Below are 22629 nucleotides of genomic sequence, written 5' to 3' on the forward strand. Positions count from 1 at the left end.
CTCCAAAACTGTGCGACACTCAATCAAGACGACCCGTGAAGGTCCCGGGGTAGAATATGCCTTCAGCAACCCATGCGACTATGCTTGTCGTAAAAGGCGATTAATGGGATCGGGTGGTCAGGCTCGCTGACTTGGTTGACACATGTCATCGGTTCCTAATTGCGCAGATCGATGCTCATGTTGTTGATCACTGGATTGTCTGGTCCAGACTCGATTATTTACAGACCACCGCCATATAGATGGAATATTGAGGCGTAAAACTAAACTCACTCACTCAAGACAGAAATGAGTCTTTGAGGCACTTGCTTCAATGCTGTCAGTGTATGATTTTGTTACATTCTGTGACTTTATGGGAACATAATGAACTTAATCATTTGGCCTTTCAGGTTTTGGATTCAAGTAATCTTAAAATCATCTGAATTTGTTCACAAATGTAAACCATATGTATGCCCAGACCTCAAGTAGCCATTACATCAGGATCAAGTACATGCTTAAATGTACATATCTACAACGTCCTCGTACATCACAGTCGTATTTTGTGTTGTTCATTTATGTACTGCTCTTCGTCACAACGGAGGAAATAAAGTATATCATTAAGTATAGTATTACCATTACCATCCACCAGATATCTCAATGGATACCTTAGCATTTTGATACTTGTGTTCAACTACTTGTAGTCCATTACCAATAGAATTAGTGAGTTACGCCCTACTCAGCAATGTCCCAGCTATATGGCGGCGGTCTCTTAATAATCGACCGCCTACCGACTGGGGATACAGCAGTACAAACAGGCATACATCAGGCTACCGGCTCTGAAAACACTGCTACAAAGGGGCGTACATCAAACCAGAGTAGCACACAACCCCATGACAAACTGCTGAAATGGAATGACGCTAACGGGAGAGCGACGGTGTATTTGCGTAAGCAGACTATTTGTGTCTGGTATTTGTGAAATTTCCTTGAAAGTTTCATATAGGATGAATCTTAGCTTTGACATTCTCACAAACATGGTAGGGAGATTTAAAAGGAGATTTATAAGGCACGATTTATTGATCATTTCGGGAACGTCGTCTTTGCTCGTAGGGCGTTTTCTTCCTCATAGGTGGTTTGATCCAGGTGACCTCACTCAAGGATACATTAAAGCTTGTGTCATATGTTCCCGTGTATCTCTGTTTATGACGTGCGCCATCGCCGACGCAGGATAGGCTCACCTTTTCACAAACATTTCAAAATCGGCTCTTGGAAGATGTCACTTTCATTAAGAAGACAACACACAGGGTGGCATTTATTGTTGTAAAACAATGTTTAGTACAACAGGCAGAAAATACAACTTAATGGTAAATCAATATTTCTGGTGATGATCTATCGGAACTCTCATATTTTTACTCACAAATCGGATATGTAAGAAAGGCAAACGAACCAGCGTCGCAATATGTGAAATAACATTCAAGTATCAATGGAGTATTTGAGCCAGTTTTTGAAAACATAAACCGAAAGTCAAGTTTGAGGAAAAAATAAAGTATTGTTTGAGGTTGGGGTTAGAAGTGTTTTTGTTTGTTGAAAGGGAAGAGTTCGCACAAACACCACATTGAAATTGAGATGCATATGAACCATGCATACAGTCAGGCGTACATTGCCGGCTTGAATGGCAATCGTTGACGTGTTTTCTGAACACAGGAGCTATAGCTATGATAACAAAATATCAACAACAACAACAGCAACAACAAAAACATTGGACGTCTACACAATCTCCAGCGACGTTTCTTTTGCCCTTCAGTAAATTATTGAAGGACAAAGACACATGGCAGCTTGGCTGCAGCTTCTTTGTGTATACCTCCTTGGTGATATACGACTTTATATCTTTTGACCCTTCGACAGGTGTCGGAAGTCACACGTCAAACCATTATCATCCATTATGAGCAAATCTGTATGCTGCAAAAATGCCGATCTATTTTCGCTTGTGTTGTTCCAAATTATTTTAATTTGAAAAGTAGAATACACATTTCAACAAAAGCGTCTCTACAAAATGTGTATATTTGTTCAGTTGTGACATCAAATCCTAAGCTAAGCTTCGAACGTATAATATATATGCATGTGCAATTGAGAGTGCGTTCAGTGTTTCATTCGAGACTTAAGTCTGAGTATTCTTTTTCTTTAAGGGTATATAGTCCATTTGACTCAAAAGCTGACCGATGAATTGCAATCTAACTCGAAAACTAACAATCATAAACTACTCAATGAAAAACTGGTCATAATTAAAAGATTATACCAACTGTGTGAGGTTTTTGCAGATTGTTTGTCCTAAAATAAATAGTTCTTAAACAAACTATCAGAAAAAATATTGACACAGTTCACTGTTTGTTACGAGGGAAGGGTGCAGAGAAAGGGTAATGACAGCACAGCACAGGTTAATGAATCCAAAACATTTGTGCACGTGCTTATCGAAAACCTGGCTGTGCCTTTCTCTGCACTCCTCCCATGTAACAAGCAGTGAACTTTGTCACTATTTTTATGATAGTGTGTTTAACAACGTTTTTATTGTTAGGATAAAACTTCTGCAAAAACCTCACAGAGCAGGGTCCCGTTTCACAAAGCTCTCGTAAGCCTAAGATCTCGTAACTTTCCTCGTAGCATTTGCACCTCCTATGTTACAGTATGCCAGGTACAAATGCTACGAGAAAAGTTACGAGATCTTAGGCTTACGAGAGTTTTGTGAAACGGGCCCCTGGTGTGATGTTTTGATTATGGTCAGCGTTTGATTAAATATTTTATGTTAAATAGTTTTCAAATTAGATTGCAATTCATCGCTCCGCTTTTGAGGCAAGCGCGCTATAGTCAATAACGTACGTCAGTAAAGGTGGAGAGTCCACACCGTCATATGTGTTTGTGAGCATGTGTTTTAGCACACTTAGTGTATGAAGTGCTACATTCACTGTTAGAGATACTGATTCGCACTTTGAACACAATCATTCACTTCTTCCTGTCTTTGTGTCCTGTCGCGACTCACTCGCGCCGTCAAATATACAAGCTTGTTCAATCATATGTGCAGTTTTACTTGCCACAAAGCACACTGACTACCTTTAAAGCTTATTTTTATGCACATGGCCATACATCAGCACATTTCACAAACGACATATCATCGCGAAACGATACATTTGGTTGCAGCATAAGACGTTCTACCTGTATACCTATTGATAATGGACTACCAGGGTGAATATGAATTAGCAAAATATTTTCACTGTAGAGCTGGGTTACCTGCAGGTATAACAGCGCAAAACATAATTCTGAAAAGAAGAGGCAATATGAAAGTTTTATAGTTACATCTTGTGTGGTTAAATCCGGAGGTAACCTGGGACAGCGTTAGCAAATATATTGAGTAAATCAACATCGGTACAGTGCAGTGTTCTGAGCTGGTTGACAATCTGAACAATGGACCCTATGATTACCTTTCAAACTGAATATGGCATTGTACAAGCTAAAGACACTTTTAAACCGAAATTTCTCACTAAAACACAGGAAAACAACGTATTAACAAACATGAAGCAAGCACCTTAAACCTAAGAAAGACAAGATGTATGTCCTTAATTAGTATTATTTGTTATGCAACTGATAAGATATTATGATCATTACAGAGACTGAACAAAATCTATTGATGCCTGAGAACAATTGCGCAGAAAAATCCACTTGTCAACAAAATGAACAACAGTAAGAAAATACCAAAGAATATATGGTCCACTTTCTTCACAATTACAGTCCAGTGTTCCTCATGCAGGACGTGTTTGACGTGATGGACATTGTTTCCAGGTTTTACATCGTTTCCTCGTGTATCTTCTGTATCTTGTGTGAAGCTGTTTTCAGGTGTGTACTTCGTTAGCCTACCGGAGAGATATTTTGTCAACCACTTTCTCATTGCCGACTTAGGCAGTGCTGCGTGAAGGTGTAGGACAAAGACTGACGCCACAACAGTAAGAGCCTTCAGGACAAACATGCAGTGGAGATAAACGCTGAAAAGAGCCACGTGGTCGGACACGGAGGGTAGCACTGAGTTGATGGATGTCAGGTAAACTGCATAGGCCAAAAGCACAGACACACATAAGCTCATCTTCTCTCCTGACTCCGGGGGCACATGGAACACAATTAGATTGAGGCAGGACAGGATGCAAACAGGCAAAACGGCAGTAAGTATGTAGTAAGCTCGACGTCGACCAAGAATAAGTCCCAACTCCAGGACCTGATGCATGTTTTCATATGTTCGATATGTTTTGACAAACGAACCCAAGACCCTCCACTCACCATTTTCGTCACACGAACTGTACGATATTGGTTCATTGTCAAATGTGTAGTTAACCTCTGAAATGATTGTCAGCCATTGTATCAGCTTGAATGAGCAGCGCTGATTGTCAAATGGGAAACTGGTGACATCTATAGTACAAGACGTTGAGCGCCGATCTACACCAAACCACTCCACAGTTCCGTTGTTGTTGATAGAGCACGGTAGATGTTCACCCCCAAGACGACCATAGTTGCTGTGTGCATTTGACAACACTAAATCTGGCAACCATATGTCTTTTGGTGAGAGAGGAACTACTGAAACATTCGGAAATCTTTCTTCATCCCATGAGATTCCCTCAATAGACCACTTGAACAAAAACCATCCAATGGTGGTCAACATTTGTTTTGATTCATCCAGATCTTCAATGTGTAGCAGATTAAACTTGACAGACACTTCCAGATTGGACTTGGAAACAGACACCGGACGATACAAAGGGTTGTGGTTAGATAAATATTCTGACACTAGATCCATTGGAGAAAGGAAGGTAACATTGCACATAACTGTAGGAAAAATTAGAAACCACATGAGTGACTGTTGCATTGTTACAGAATAGAGTTAAACGCAGCAGCGTGTACCTGCAGGCTGATCACAATACCTCTGTCGGGATTCTAAACAATGTGTATTACGATGCGTGGCTGGTGTGAGCTTGACTGAATCAATTGAATACACATAACCAGGTAAAACACAGGAAAACACTCTCTCGGTCATCCGAGGTAAATATCGCGATAAACCAGACACTGAAGACATAATTACAGGGTGAAAGTCGCGTTTGTGTTTATAAGCTTGGTATTCATGACTCAGCAGCTTTGGAGCTATGGTTGCCTTAGGAACCAGTGACACACACAACATACAGTATGGTTCAAAATTATTGAGAATAGCTAAATCATTTCATATTATTAAACGAGAACAAATCAGATAAATTTGAATGTATTGTGAAATTGAACTGACCTTTTCATGTTGTGTAGGTAACAATTTAATATTTTATCAAGTCTCCTTGAGCTTCACGGCACAGTCTAAGACGAGTAGGCATACTTCCTATCAGAGAGGTTAGTGTCTCGTGAGTTATGCTGTCCCAGTATCGGACCACTTCTCTCTTCATGTCTTCAATTTTTGTCAACCCCTCTTGATTCACACATTCCTTCATCATCCCCCAAATGTTCTCAATGGGATTTAAGTCAGGACTATATGCAGGAAATGGTAATGCAGTCACATTTTTCTCCTGAAACCACTGCTTGGCATGTTTTGCGGTGTGTTTAGGATCATTATCTTGCTGCAAAATCCAGTCATTTCCATAAAACACATGTGCACTTGGAAGGAGAAAATTATCTAATATGTTAGTGTAGCGTTGACTTGTCAGATTTCCCTCAAACACACACAGCGGGGTCGTTCCTAATAAGGATATCCCTCCCCATACATGAAACTTTGGGCTGTATTTAGGTCGTCGATACAACGGTGCCGACGCAGACTTTGTCCATATTTTCACATTATTGGGAAATACCCATATTGAGCTTTCATCAGTAAAAATCACATTTTCCCAGTCCAAGTTTTCATGTGCCAAACACCACTCAACACGCCTGGCTTTATGTTCTTGTTTCATGAGAGGAGAAGGAATTCCAGTCTTTTTCTCCCATCCAAGATCAATCAAATTTCTTCTAACTGTAGATTTTGATACAACTGTTGATCCCCTTTCTATCATTTCATACCTGATGTTGGAGATGCTTGCCCTTTGCTTTTTAGACGCTAAAATTCCCAGCCGGACGCGATCTGAGAAGTCCAATTTTCTGGGTCTCCCTGCTCCTTTCTGGTGCCCAAAATCCTTTCCCTCTTTAAAATTCTTCCTAATCCTATACACAGTAGAAAGAGGAGTTCCTGTTCTCTCTGCCAATGTATTTACATCATCAATTCCTTGATTACACAACTCAAAAATCAACCTTCTTTTATCTTCAGCAGACATTGTTGACAGTACTGAGGAAAATGACGTCTGCTACAAATTCAGGGGAGGTAACTCTAATTGTACTATACTCAGTAGGCCAAGATGAGTTACCTCCCTTATACCATTACTTAGTTTTAAGTATCAGTGAATCAGTTGAGGTGTTAGGATAGCTCAAAGTAAGAAGAAAAATTCTCAATAATTATGAACCAGACTATATAGCAAATACACTCTAAACTGTTTGGTGTTATGATACACACTAGGATATTTTACACATGTTCTGTTCACATTACAAAGAAGTGAACTTTAACATTCACATCGCTTGGGCTGTCCTCATAATAAGTGAAGCACTGTATCACAACTGACAGAGGCAGATGGAAACAGATGTTTCTATTCACTGGAACATATGATTGTGATTCACTGGCTTGTGAACAACAGTGTGAATTTCTGTATAGTTTTGTTTTGCCAAGACTGGATCTCCTATTGATCTGAACTGTCAGAAACACCACATTCCATTTATGTGGCGACCTATATTTTATCATTTTAATTTTTTTTACAGTGTGTCTGCGCGCGTGCGTGTTTCTGTGCACCTGAGTTTCACCAACAGTTCTGTTTTTTCTGCGAACATGCTTTCTACAAGAACATGCCTCGCACACGGGGGAGTACGTGCGCGATGATAGTGCACAAACAGTTTCATCGCTGACATAAGAAGTTTTATTGACGATGAAAATCCAAAAGTTAAGTAATAAGCATTCTCTGATTCATTTAGCGGTGTCTGCTTCACTGAGTTGCTGTGAAACATCCTTTCAATGCCTGTGATATGTTGGAGTAAGATAATACAGTATTTTACACTTGGGTATGTGCGGCGCGATATTGTCTAAGACGGCCTATACCAGGGGACAAAACACGTTGGGTGCCAAGACGACTGTTAACGGTGTCAGCGATTTCAATATCCAGATGAATAACCAGCTCAGTACCAACCAATAACATTTGACTGAATCCATGTCACGTTTCTCACCTTGCTTGAAACAGTTTACTTTGTACTGACACTTTAGAAATATGCGAATGCAATTTTCCGCAATATGTTGAAACACAAAATCCATCTTTCTTATACGTATATCTGTCAGATATCTTAAACCGCCTATTGTCATTTCAATATTACCTAATAACCTAGACGACAAGACAGTCAAGTAGCACGTGTTGATGTAGCAGACATATTGTGTATACATGGTAAGGTATTTACTATTAGTGATGTTTCCTTGATGTGCCGGCCGTGTGTAAGTGGTTGTCTGTTTGAAATAAATCTTATTATAACATTATTGTGTTTTGTAACAAGTAAACTAACAGAAAAGGAACTTGAGAGAAAGAACGTTTGACAAAACACAGGCCGCTTTTGTCAGTGAGTTTGCTTGCATTGTTGTATTTAGTCACGACACAATGGAAATGGACTACTGAGCTTTCAATTGTAATTCCTTTGGCATGTTACATTTAGCACTTAAAAGCCCAGATTGTCTGTTTAATACACGGAATCATGAAATCCTTCTTTCTTAAACGTATATTTGACAGATATGTTAAACCACCCATTGTCATTTTCGCAATCTTAATTTCCCTTCATTCGATTTACTCTATCGTTTAAAGTGAAATTCATCGTATGTTTTCACTGCAAACAGACTACAGGATCGTTGAATCCACCCGACACCAGGAATAAATGAACCAACGTACCTATAGAGCCTGCGGGTTCATTTGCAAATCAGTCTTTTGCAAAACTACGTTGTGTGAATTTTTACAGTTTAAACATCGATATTTATATTTAATGAAACAAAATACAAGTCGCAGTTACAAGATAGGTTCGGCAGCATAAAGATTTTAATGTTTCTAGGGCACATTTTTTCAGAAGTGACGAGGACGGTAAGACTTGTTTTGTTTTTTTTAACAAGAAAATTGATAGGAAAAAAAGTGACGAGGAAGGAACACATTTTTATTTGCTTTCTCTCAGAAGACCCGTAATGGTCAAGTCCCGGGGTAGAATAGGCCTTCAGCAACCCATGCTTGCCATACAAGGCGACTACGTTTGTCGTAAGAGGCGACTAACGGGATCGGGTGGTCAGGCTCGCTGACTTGGTTGACACATGTCATCGGTTCCCAATTCCCAAAGATCGATGCTCATGTTGTTGATCACTGGATTGTCTGGTCCAGACTCGATTATTTACAGGCCGCCGCCATATAGCTGGAATATTGCTGAGTGCGGCGTATAACTAAACTCACTCACTCACTTTCTCTCAGAAATACAGCATGGAACGTTTAGTTGCAGATTCAATCACACTCGTTTTTACAGGCACTCATTCTTATAGTGGACAAATGGATGATCGGGACCCGGCAAAATCATTTATTTAAATGGCAATAAAAATTGTTACGAGCACAAATGGAAGTAACGCGCCGATGCGCGAGGAACATTTCACTTTTTTCATACCGTATAACAACGACATGATTTGAGAACCAAATATTGTGAGAAAAAACATATTGGTAAACTGCTCACCTTCAGTGCAACAAAATTAATGATCTGAGAAAAAAACTTAATTGCCTTAATGAAGTATAACCTTAATTAATGTTGGTATACGGTTGCAAGGTTTGGGACTTTCAGCGTCTACAGTGTCTACAGAGAATGCAATATTTAGTGATTAGACGTTTTCTTAACATTTGCCAGGGGCTCCGAATGTTTTAGGTATGGACGAACAACAACAGATTTACAACTTGATGTTCACTATGCACTACGTCTGAGACGTTAAGGTCTGTAACATGCAAATTCCAACCTACTGGTTGCATCAACACACATGCTAAATAGACAAATTGAAATATGTGACCATATTCTAAACATAGAGTCATTACTCATGAGACTGAGATGAGATGGTCCAGCGCCTGGACATTGCAGGCGTTTCATTATAGCAACCTAGGCATGCTACTACTTCACTGACAACTTTGTTTATGTCACAGTTAGTACCTAAGATCTTTAGTTTTAAAATATAATGGCCATCGTTTTTCTACTCAACCACACTGTCTACAACACACACCGATTTTGTTTTACAAATGACGTATTTATACGTATTTATACTTTCCCAATCTGGTACCATCAGAATGGGGAACCACTTTCGTTACAAAGTCAGTCTTGTAGCAAAACCACCCTACGACCGATGTGAGAAACGTTTTAGCTGGGAGAGAAATACTGCGTTAACATAAGGGACAAAAACCGTTTTTTCCACATCCATACGAAATCAGGTTGGACTATACAATGGTAACTATATTGGGAGTATGTGTGTTTAGCTACGCGCTCAGTAACATAACCACTGCATGGTGGCGATTGGGTGACTGACATTATGAAGAACGTAGACTGAGCATGTGTTTATGAATCGCTGTTGTGATTACAACATGCGTTCGTTAACAGGTGGGCGTGTCCATCCCTACCGGAGGTACCCGTCATAAAATATAAACATGTGCAAAGGATCGTCAATAGACATTTCCCTCCTCCACCTCCACACACACACACACACACACACACACACACACACACACACACACACACACACACACACACACACACACACACACACACACACACACACACACACACACACACACACACACGCTCACTAACACACACACACTCACACACACACGCTCACTAACACGCACACACACACACATTCCTCTGAGAAAACGCTGTCTACGAGAGCATTCCTCATGTTTGGTCAAAGTCAACATATTGGTAGTATAACTAATCAGGAATGTGTTTCATCTTAGCTGTCCACTGGCTGCTATGACAATCACCATCATCGATCGTTAGCATTAAAGATGGCAATTATCTCCAACATTAGTTGCTTGACAAGCAGAAGAGTTAAATACACAAAAGTGAAATTGTCACCTTGTCGTGCCTGGTAGCATTTACTCGATCCATTACAGCGCCGATAAGAGAGTGCATTTGTACACGTGTGGTGGAGATAAACATTTATCGGCAGTGTGTCAACAAAGATGATTTTTCTCTGGGACTGAAGGCTTGAACTCTCCGATAATATATACTGTAGACTAAAGTTCTGTGATCGATTCATATTGTTTTAACAGCTTCTTTTCCCTTCAGACTTACGGATATATTGACGGATATATTACGGATATATGTCTCATACAGGCATTCTTTCAAACTGACGTTCAGTAATTTTCCTTCAGAAACATAATGCGATTAGTCTGGTGAGAGGTCCAGTGTCATACACTGTGCTGTGGTTCATGTTTCCTATGTTACCTTCCTTTAGCAAGAGATTTAGTGTCAGAATATGTATCTCAACGTAATCCCTTGGATCATCCCGTGCCTATTTCCAAGTCCATTCTGGAAGTGTCTGTCAACTTTAATCTACTTCATATCGAAGATCTGGATGAGTCAAATCAAATGTTGACCACCACAGGATGGTTCCGGTTCATCTTGAAACTAGAAGGGCTGTCATGGGATGAATCTACATTTCAGAATAGCTCAAAGGTTCCTGTCTTACCAAAGACATATGACTGCCCAATTTAGTGTTGGGCAATGCGAATGACAACTATTGCCGTCTTGGGGGCAAACATTTCCGAGCCATTATCAGCAACAATGAAACTGTGGAGCGGAGTGGTTTCGTTTCATCTGGGACAGTGGATTACCGACACGTCAGAAGTTAACTGCACCCTTCATAATGTACCCATGTCCCATGTCTCACATAAAGTCAGTGGAGAATGGGAGGTTTTGGGTTCGTTCGTTGAAAAACAATACATGCAGTCGGATCTCTATTAGGTTCAGGAGTTGGGATTTATTCTTGGTAGACGTCAAACTTTCTACATGCTTACTGTCGTTTTCTGACTTCTCTTTATCAGATCAAGTATATCTGATATGTAAAACCACCCACTGTCATGTTGACATCAGTAGTCAGCCTTGAAAGTAAAATGTACAGGTGATGCATTCAACCCACTCTGACAAAGTGCTATAGCTATTTACTTCATGAGTCGGCACTCTCTGCAACACATCCTATATTTGCTCAATAGGTACGCGTTATATACAGTGATAAGATAAATACCATTTTAAGAAAAGCAAACAAACAAAGAATAAACTTGACCATGTTTTGTTGTTGAACGTTTGCCGTAACTTCAGTAACTTTTCACACTTTAGGTAATCCTCTCCCACAATATTTACACGATCCATGAAGAATATTATCACCTTGAAATGGATGTCAGTATACCTTAAATTCAGAACACTACGTTTATGAGAATATTCTAGCCACTTTACACAGATAGCTATGTGTCAATTATGATCATCTCTTTTAAATGGCTTTCAAAAACATAAAATAGAGTAAACTTGCAGTATGATATAATGACATATATTTTCGTTTTTCAATGGGATATGTCAGAATACATATTATATTCTGAAAATATATCTACCAAAAATCAACTGTTTTAATCTGGGACAAATTTCCAAGTCTGTTATTTTTTAAACACAAGCACTCTTGAAAGCAACATTTGAAAATTCATGAATCTTTTAATCTCTTACCCCAAACCTATAGGTTGCCAGATTGTGGTGTCAAGTGCTATTGGCAACTACGACCGTCCGGGGGACGAACACCTACCCCTTCAAATCTTAACTACACATTTCACAACTAATCTGTATACCACATGTAACATAATGATGAGCGGTAGGTTTATGGTTCGTTTGGGAAATCCGTTAAGGGTATCATGGTATGTATCAGGCCCTGGTTTCGAGACTTATGCCAGGCTGATGTATATGTGTCGTCCATATGACATGTCGTTTGTCTTCAAATCACTATTATGACGTCATAACAGAGGTGTACGGATGCAAGCATTCTCAGTTTGATTTAGTGATGGCAACGTCATGTTATGCGACCGCGTTGATGTGCTACAAGCTTTATATAAAACTCCTTTGACGATTTTCTATTTCTTTGTATGCTGTTATCAGCAATGTCATGAGCAACAACCAACCCAGAAAATATGACCAAACCGACACCGCTGTGATCCATATACCTCCTGATGTCGGTATATGTAGTCACTCAGAATGGAGATAAATCGACTCTCATTTTAAATATACGCACAGTTTGTTTAGATTTATCCTTTTAAAGTTGGCACATAGAGTGTGTAGTTACTAATTCAAATTTGCCCACTATGATTTTTATCTTTACATTCAATTGAAATCGAAAATGTATCTTCTGAGTATATCTGTCAGATATGTCAAGCTATTTTCATTTTGATATTCGATGTTGACCGTGGTGGCTGTTAACAAATGGACATTTATTTGACAAAGCTGACATAGCACAAGCTGAACTCATACATTTCCAGTGTTCTATTTCTTTCAACTTGATGCATTGCAGGTGTGTGTGCACGTGCTTATTCGTCTTCTTGATTATTTTTGTAAAAACACACCATGGTGTTTAGAAATGGAAATTATACAATGCCAATGTTAAATATACAACTTTATCGATGGCAACCTCTCATAAACTTTGTATGCTTCATACCCGAGTCCCCAACTTTTAGAATGCCTATCAAATAATTACTGCGAACATTATATTTGTTTTAATGGAACTGTGTGGTCATGTGTATGTACATGTGCTTGTGCAGGTCTGACTTCTTGCTTTGTAAAAACACAACAACCTTAATATGTTTCCGGAGGATTTTCTATTTTCACCACAGTGCGTAATTTCGATAAAACATACTAATATACACTAATATTTGTGTAGAGTGTCTTACTGCTTGACAAACATAACAAGAAAATCGACATGGTTGACCACTAGTATAAACGTCTTTCTGTTTGATACGGGATGTTTACTCGGTCGATCCACTGAAGCTTTCAACGTGATTATGGATTCTAACATAGTACATTACATAAGACCTTGTAATGAATATTAAGAGTATGAACATCAATTCGAGACTGGTTCGCAATGGCACTATTGTTTTAGACTCTGCAGTTTACTATGTTCTCTGGATTAATGTGCTGCGATCGTCGTCAGAATCATTAAATGTTCATTCTGTAAGAGTTATTCAGCGTTGTGTCAGAATGGAAAGAGAACTGTTCTTTTTAATCATCTATTTCTACCTATTTACTCCTACAGTTGTGTGCAATGCTACCCTCCTTTCTCCGAGAGATTTGGTGTCAGAATATGTATCTAACCACAATCCTTTGGATCATCCAGTGCCTATTTCCAAGTCCATTCTGGAAGTGTCTGTCAACTTTAATCTGCTACATATTGAGGATCTGGATGAATCAAAACAAATGTTGACTACCACTGGATGGTTTTTCTTCACGTGGACTATCGATGGATTGTCATGGAATGACAGTAAATTTCAGAATATCTCAAAGATTATGGTTCCATCAAAAGACATATGGTTGCCAGACCTAGTGTTGTCAAACGCTAATGGCCGTGTTGGGGGCGAACATCAGCCATGCACTGTTAACAGCAATGGAACCGTGGAGTGGTTCACCATAGATCGCCGTTCAACGTCGTGCACTGTTGATGTCACAGCTTTCCCGTTTGACAAACAACGCTGTTCCTTGGATCTGACACAATGGGTTACACACACCTCAGAGATAGACTACGTATTTCAAAATGTCCCAGTATCCTTTGCCTCACTTAAAGAAAATGGAGAGTGGGAGGTTTTGGGTTCATTTGTGAAAGAATATGATACATTTGATGGTCTGTATCAGGTCCTAGAGTTAGGACTTATCCTTGGACGACGTCGGGCTTACTACATACTTACTGCCATTTTGCCTGTTTGCATCCTATCCTGTCTCAATCTGATGGTGTTCCACGTGCCTCCGGAGTCAGGAGAGAAGATGACCCTATGTGTGTCTGTGTTGTTGGCCTATGCCGTGTGCCTGACATCCATCAACTCCTTCTTGCCCTCTGTGTCCGACCACGTGGCTCTTTTCAGCATCTACCTCCACTACATGTTTGTGCTGAAGGCTCTGACTGTTGTGGCGTCAGTTTTTGTCCTACATCTTTACTCAGCACAGCCCAAGTCGACAATAAAGAAAAGGCTGACAAAGTTTCTTTCTGCCAATCCAAAGAAGACTGCAACCGGTGCCCTTTCAACTGGTAATCCTGGTGAGGATAATGGCCTGACTGATGCGTCTGTGAAACCCAACACGAATGCCGAGGACGCTAAACAGGTGCTGGAGCAAGAACAGTGGTTTGAAATTGTCAAAAAGGTGGACCTCCTGTTCTTTGTTGTTTTCTTAATGTTGTTCATTGTATCGACTGGAGGATTCTTCTGCGCAATTGCATTCAGACAAGTGTAGTAGTCTTAATCATATGATTACTTCATTCTGACGATAACTTGGCGTGTTCGTTATTCTGTAGATGGAGTCCGATTGTTTTGAAAATTCGATTTATCCGAGAGTGCTTTTCTCACGTCAATACGTACAGGATACGTGTTTTAGGTTATTGGGACAAAGGGGATATTGAAACTACGGGGTGATTCTCTGTATATGCGACATGTAAATAATATGTTGTTTGTCTTCAAACCAATGTTATGCCTTAATGCTAATGTGAATCTGTAAACGATCTCAGTTTGATTTAGTTATCCAGTATATACTAAACACATTGTGCTTTTAAATGTGTACCTAGATTTACTTACCGGAAACATATATTTAGAGAACGCACTGAAAGGGATGAATGTAATCTCAAATCATTATAATAACGTCACAATATCGACATAAGCATAAGTTTGATGTACTGCCTGCTTCATGTTATCCGACCAGGTCGCTGTACTACATGTTTTTATCGTTATCTCCTTAATATCGGAATCCCTGCCAGTGAGAATTCCATGCTGAGATAAAAGGGCGTCACTGGCGCCGCCCTATTGCTTGCAGTCACTGGTCTTCCAATGAAGAAAATTAAGCACAACTGTTTGAGACAAGTATTTTCCTGTCATTCACATTCGGCTTCAGCTGTTGTGTGTCCTAATGCTTCGTTTTATCTGCTTGTTTGCGAGCAGTTCTCAGCATGACTTCTTGCTCTACAATGAAGGCCGACTGACGTCCAGGTGAGATTTAGGTCACGTAGCTCAAGATATAGCTCGTGACAAAGTTTAACTTGGGACGTAAACTTCATATGAAAGGGGAAGTTCGTGTGATATCCTATATCATCCCTTACGACTTGTCTGAAATCGATAATATCATTTTCGACGGGAAGAGCTTCCACACAGACAACACTTCCCATATATGGAATGTAGACGATTGCATTTTACATGCATACCTGCAAGAAGCGGTCGGTATTTGCCGAACTGGTTTCAATGAAATTCTGCGTAAAATATGCGTAAAGAGCTGAGGGATATAACACCGAGGGGTTCGCTTGAAATACTGTTTGGCCGTGAGAGGGCGAGAGAGTAGACTTAATCCAATGTTGCATTAATACATTTGAACATTATAATTTGATACAAATAATACATGCGTATGTTTTATTTGTAATGAAGTACATGGTAACTTGCCTAGGAGCTGATAATAAGTATTCTTACACACCCGTGGGTGAGAAACCCATGTGAGATAAATGGTATCACACTAATGTGTGAGATCGATTTCTAATCCCGTGATTGGCTACTCCATGGCGATGACATAAGGTCAGTTATGACGGACTACTTTCCTGATAAAAATTCATTGATAAACTTCTCGTGCTTCAATCATCATGCTTTTGAAATCTGTATAGCTGTCGCCTACCTTAATTGGGTGATTGCGTTGTGAAAATATACCAGTGTTTATGAAATTAACCGAACTGAGTTTAGATAGTAACATGTATGATAATCTATTTTGTTTTCTTTTGGTGTCTGCTATCGTCCTTACTACAGATAATGCATAGTCAAGAGTTCAAAATGGCTTCAACAATGAGTAACATCTGTGTAAACGATTACGTGAAGATCGTTGGTAAAGATAAAGGGCGCGTTGTCTCCATTGTGGCTCCCCTTGAAACATCCAAAATGTACAACATTAGAACTTGCGAAAATACTTGACATGGACGGTACCGTCAGTGCCAGTATCTGGGGAGCTCGATTTACCTCCTGACTTAATTGATGAGCTGATGAAGGATGATTTTTTAATCGATGAACCTGGTGGTTGTAACGATACGGATCGACCCCCAAACCCTGAACAACTATATGATCATTCGCAAATTGACAAATTCGTTCGTGACAATCAGAACAGAAACACACAACGTAAAACAATGTACAACATGAGGCGGTTGCAAGGGTTCATTATTGCAAATGGCGACACGCGTCTTTTAGAGTCCATTCAACCAACATTATGTGTACATTTTTTTATTCCCCTCAGAAAGGATGATGGTAGCAATCATGAACCATCTACAGATCGCGGGATGTTGTCCAGCTTTGACATGTATCTCAAGTCAAAACACTACTGTTCATCACTCATCAATGATCGTGAATTCGAAAAATTAAACACTATCATCAAAACTAAACAAAATGTTCTAAAGCTTGAGGGAATGGGTAACCTACCTCGCCATGCTGAATCGCTTACCGACGATGACATCAACAAGCTGTATGAAACAAAACAACTTGGTCCTCACGATCCCGAATCCATTTTGAACACCATGTGGTGGAACAACACCACTCATTTTGGAATCCGTAGAGCCAAACCACACACTGACATGAAATGGGGTGGTGTTGCACTTAAAACTGACTCCGACGGTAGAGAATATCTTGAACTCACAGAGAGGCAGTCGAAAACATGCCAAGGGGATAACCCTTTAGGTATCCGTAAACTTCAGCCCAAAGCATGGGCGACTAATGGTGAGCGTTGTCCAGTATCCATGTACAAGCTGCACTCGAGCCCCCGTCCTGCAGGGAACTCCGGCCCAGATACTCCATTCTACATTGCCACTAACACCAAGGAAGCATGTTACAAATTCCCCTTGTGACTTCCTTAGTGGTAATGTCGAGCGCCAGGAAAGCAAGCAGTCTGTTTCAACGAAGAGTAGTTTCCCTTCAACTGTGAACGTAACCTCCGCAATGTCACAGTCCAGCACAAAGGTTACGCTAAATGACAAACTTTCCTCAATATTTTCAGCTCCGATGTATGGTGGGACATTCAACATTAACCTTTACGGAAGTGCAAGTCCCCCTTTTGGGACGAAATCCAAACTGTCCCCCGATGTCGACTGTGTACAAATTGAATGAGCGTAACCTAGCACATGCTGAAATGTAATTTCACTTGAGAGAGAACCACTTACTGTTGCAAAGTCATGGTCTTTAAGTGTTTAATAAAAGTTGTTTGATTTTTTCTTGTTTGCGTAATCATTGTTGCCTTAAAATGCACAAGTATGACTGATACTCTCTTGTGGAGGGTTACAAATGTATGTGGAGTAAGTAGTCTGTCCAGTGACGTCACTCATTCATGACGTTGCGTTATGTATCAATGCGCCACTACAGTCCGAGAAAGGGCGAAATATGCATCAAAGTGGTAAGAGTTTAGGCGTGTAAGAAACATATTACTCTGCTTGTGTCTGTCAGATACCATTTATCTTACAACAAGTTGTTTCAAAACGTATCTAAAGAGCGAAAGCAAGTTTTGCGCACACATCTGGAGCAATATGTGGAAATAAAAAAAGTCTTTTCTTTTACAGGAATATCTGTCAGATATGTTGAACCACCCACTGTCATTTTAAATAAAGTTACCTATCAACCTTGTGAGTCCATCACATATAGAATGAGTGAGTGAGTTGGGTTGAACGCCTCTTTTGGTAATATTACAACAATATCACGGCGGGGGACACCTGAAATGGCCTTCACACATTGCGCCTATGTGAGGAATCGAACCTGGAAAACGCTTGCGATCAGGTTCAGTGCTGATTGAATGTAGCAGAAAACAACAAGCTACCAACCTGTTATCAACTGATATGTCTGTCGGAGTCCCGGTATTAGTTTCTGCCCACAGAACACTGAATACTAGCAAAGGTATAGTTCGAGACCGTGAGCGTCTTCTAGTAGACATGACTGAACTTGATATAATGTCCGAGATGAAAGATCAAGGAGTATCTTTCGTCAAACGTTTCACAACACGGAAAAATAATGAGACTGTCCAAGCCAACACATATCTGTTTTCATTTTCAGCTCCAAAGTCAATCAAAGCAGGTTACTGCTATCTGAATGTTGACTTATATATTCCAAATCCTCTGCACTGCTTTAAGTGTCAAAAGTACGGACATGGTGTTAATACTTGCACATTGTTACATGTGCTCACTGTGCTGAGAATACACATGTAACCGAAGATTGTGACAGTATTCACAAAAAATGTGCAAACTGTTCAGGAAATCATCCATCCTTTTCGAAAGAATGTCCCATTTGGAAAAGGCAAATGGAAATTAACAAAATCAAATTTTCCAGGAACGTCGATTTTGCTGACGCAAGAAAGATTGTACAATATACTGAGCACACTGAAACTTACGCCTTTGTCAGAAAAAAACATCTGAAAGCTTATCAAAAGGAACAACTACGCCAGTACTAACTTCGTCAAGCTCATGTCAGACTGACCTGACATGGGTAAATTCAGATATTCCTCAGTCTATCGGCCCTGGTCTTCCACAGTCTGTCTCAGAACAGTCTACTCAGACAGATATAGCTCAGTCTACGCAAAAGACCGCATCTCCTTCGACTACAACTCCTTCACAGTCTGATAGAAACGATTAACAAACTGTAAAATCGAAATTCAAGACAAGGCCAGAAACTTCGAAATCAAATCGAGCACCAAAGGGGTCAGATAGTAAAATCAAATTGTTTAACAAGTTTGGATCACTTGAGGAAATGGGTGTATCGGATCACATCCATCCCAGGGCACATAGCTTGTCGCCCTCAAAGAAAGCGCGGGGTAGATCCCCAATCAACCCACCCAAACCATAATGTCTTCCAGAACTATAGTACAGCGGAACAACTGCAGAGAATTAAAGACAAATTTTAATGAGTTACATCTTTTAGTTCAAGACCTGGCACCATCAGTATTTTGTCTGCAAGAAACTCATTTGAAACAGACAGATAATTTTAATCTCCGTCAGTTCGATGCATATCACTCTTTCTCACCTCCAGGTGACAAAGCCACTGGCGGATCTTCAATCCTCGTTAAGCAAAATGTTATTCATAGCCCACTAACACTTAAAACTAATCTTCAAGCCGTTGCAGTGAGACTCACTCTTCATATTGCATTTACAATATGCTCGCTGTATATTCCGCCTTCTCACTCTCTTAATCTGTCTGATCTTCAAGCTCTCTATGATCAACTTCCGAAACCCTGCATTATAATGGGTGATCTCAATGGCCATAATCTACTCTGGGGTGGTACAAATACTAACACTAAGGGTAAAACACTGGAAGATTTTATTTGCAGTAATAATTTGTGTATATACAATGATGGTTCAAGCACTTATCTGCATCCTGCAACCGGTACCTACTCGCCATCTTACACAAGATGGAATTTTTCCAAAGCAGATTTGTCCTTATTTCAAACTTTATGCACATCTAAACTACGACCCGAATGTTTTTTTGGATATGGCCGATCCTATTCACGCGTTTTCCGACGTTTTAACTGAAATAGCTGATGAGTGCATACCAAGGTCCTCTACAGCTCCACATGTACGGAAACCATGGTTTAATGCAGACTGCAAAAATGCTAGAAAAGCGAAGAAAAAGGCAGAGAAATATTTCCGTCATCACCCAATTGTCCAAAATTTAAATAAATTTAAAATATTAAATGCAAAGGCACGTCGTACCTTCAGGCAAAACAAACGGCAATCTTGGAGAAACTATATTTCCAAAATAAATTCACGCACGCCTATGTCCAAGGTGTGGAACATGATTCAGAGAATCAAAATACAAAGGTTCAAAGTCGGCTTTTCACCATCTTAAAGGCGGTGATAATTTAATAACTGACACATCTAAAATAAATACAATTGGCGAAACTCTTGTCAAAAACTCATCATCATCAAATTATGTTCCTGAGTTTCAGAGGTATCAGAAACAGCAGGAAACAGCAAAACTTAATTTTGATTCCAATAACGGTGAAGATTATAATGAAGTGTTTTCATTACATGAGTTATATTCAGCTCTTGAGCAAGCTCATGACACTGCAGCGGGTGGTCACAACATACATTATCAGCTATTAAAACACTTGCCTGAACCATGTCTTATGGCACTTTTAGATATATTTGACCAAATATTGACGTCTGGGGAATTTCCTCCTTGGCGTAATGCCATTGTAGTCCCAATACCAAAACCTGGCCCGGATCATAGAGATCCGTCGAATTACAGGCCGATATCTCTCACTAGCTGTGTCTGTAAAACCATGGAACGTATGGTTAACCACAGATTAACTTGGTATCTTGAAACCAATAACCTGATCACTTATATTCAGTGTGGTTTCAGGAAAAATCGCAGTACCATTGATCATTTGGTACGTTTGGAATCCTTCGTTTAAAATGCTATAGTCAATAAACAGCATGCTGTATCGATATTCTTTGATCTTGAGAAAGCGTATTATACGACCTGGAAGCATGGCATTTTGAAGGATTTACATGATTTCAGGTTGAGAGGCCGTTTGTCTCGTTTTATATCAGAGTTTTTAAAAGACAGGCAATTTCAAGTCCCAGTGGGTTGAACTCTGTCTGATCATTACAATCAGGATCAGGGTGTCCCTCAAGGCAGTATTTGTCTGTCACTTTATTTAGTATTAAAATCAACAGTTTATGTAAGGTTTTAAATGATTCAATTGATGGATCACTTTTTGAGGATGATTTTAATATCTCCTGTTGTGGTAAAAATATGCATACTATTGAACGGCAATTGCAGTTGTGTTTAAACAAAATAAATAAATGGTGTCTTGAAAACGGTTTTACATTTTCTAAATCCAAAACTAATTGTATACACTTTTGTTGAAAATATAAGCCGCTGAAGGACCCTGAACTATCTTTAAATGGCACTCCTATCAAAGTTGTAAAGGAGGCCAAGTTCTTGGGTTTAATTGTCGATTCTCATTTAACCTTCTTACCGCACATTAAATACCTTAAAGCAAAGTGCCTGAAGGCACTAGATCTGTTGAAAGTTGTTTCCAACTCAAAGTGGGGAGGGAACCAAACTACCCCCTTACATCTATATCGATCACTCGTCCGTTCAAAACACGATTATGGCTCCATCGTATATGGTGGAGCTTGCAAAGGCAACCTTAAACTTCTTAATTCTGTCCACCATCAGGACTTAAGACTTTGTCTTGGGTCTTTCAGAACTTCACCTATTGACAGTCTTTACGTTGAGGCCGATGAACCATCTCTTACACAACGCCGTATAAAATTATCCTTACTGTACGTTACTAAATTATACTCCAATGAATCAAATCCGGCATATAACTGTGTGTTCAATCCACTCTATGAGGATTTGTACGACAAGTCTTCTCTTGTTCCACCTCTAGGGCATAGAATTAGACCCTTTCTTTCTTCGGCCGGAAATGACCTGGAAAACATAGCTCCCTCCCGTCTTCTTTCTTCTCCTCCTTGGCAGTTGGTTAGGCCACAAGTTGACCTAACATTAACTACTTTTTAAAAAAAATCAGAAACGAATGAATTACATATAAACAAGAATATAATCGATTGAAACATACGTTTAACAATTATAAATCCTTATTTACAGATGGGTCCAAGGACGGTGGCGCAGTGGCTTGTGCCACTGTCACTGGATACAAAACAATATCTTTTAGATTACCAGATAATAGTTCTATTTTTACAGCTGAGAACCACGGCCAAGCATATCCTGCTTGACTGTGTTGAATTATCATAAGGGATAAATATTTCAATGTAAAACACTTTCGGACCTTTTTAACACAGTCAATACTCATTTAATTATTGGATTTTTAAAAGAAATTGATTTCCTTGTTGAATTATAATTGATATGTTCTGTAGATAGTTGTAGTTTAATGGTTGGTAGTATAAATTAGGAACATTGATCATTAGTGGCTGTACCCTCAAAAGGGGTTGAAGTATTGTAAAATTATTGTCCTCCTGAGAGGGTACGTAAGTCCCAAAATTTTCAAAGTAAATTTATACTTTCCAGGATTTTTAAGTGTAGTATTTGTGTTATTTTAATTTTGGCTAAAATTTCTTACAATCGCCAGCGGTTGAGGGGATGGTATAAATCCAACTAGGGCCCATGCAGGTAGCAAAGGTACTGTAAGTCCCCATGGTCCCTAGTGTGGTGATCTACCTTCAGTTGTTGGCGATCTATAGTCTGTTTTTATATTGTGTTGTCCCTTCTAGATAAAATGTTTTATATATAAGTACTAGTTTTACATGTATATCTGTGATATTCT

At 39.5% G+C, this 22629-nt stretch overlaps 1 protein-coding gene across 1 annotated transcript; it reads left to right on the forward strand.

The window, feature by feature from the left end:
* Nucleotides 1-13641: 13641 nt before the first annotated feature.
* On the forward strand, nt 13642-14577 carry LOC137267662 (neuronal acetylcholine receptor subunit alpha-5-like). The gene has a single exon (XM_067802135.1). It carries the CDS (start codon nt 13642-13644, stop codon nt 14575-14577), a length of 936 nt encoding a protein of 311 aa, XP_067658236.1.
* Nucleotides 14578-22629: the final 8052 nt, after the last annotated feature.

This window comes from Haliotis asinina, chromosome 16, assembly GCF_037392515.1.
Source record: "Haliotis asinina isolate JCU_RB_2024 chromosome 16, JCU_Hal_asi_v2, whole genome shotgun sequence".
Lineage (NCBI taxonomy): Eukaryota > Metazoa > Mollusca > Gastropoda > Lepetellida > Haliotidae > Haliotis > Haliotis asinina.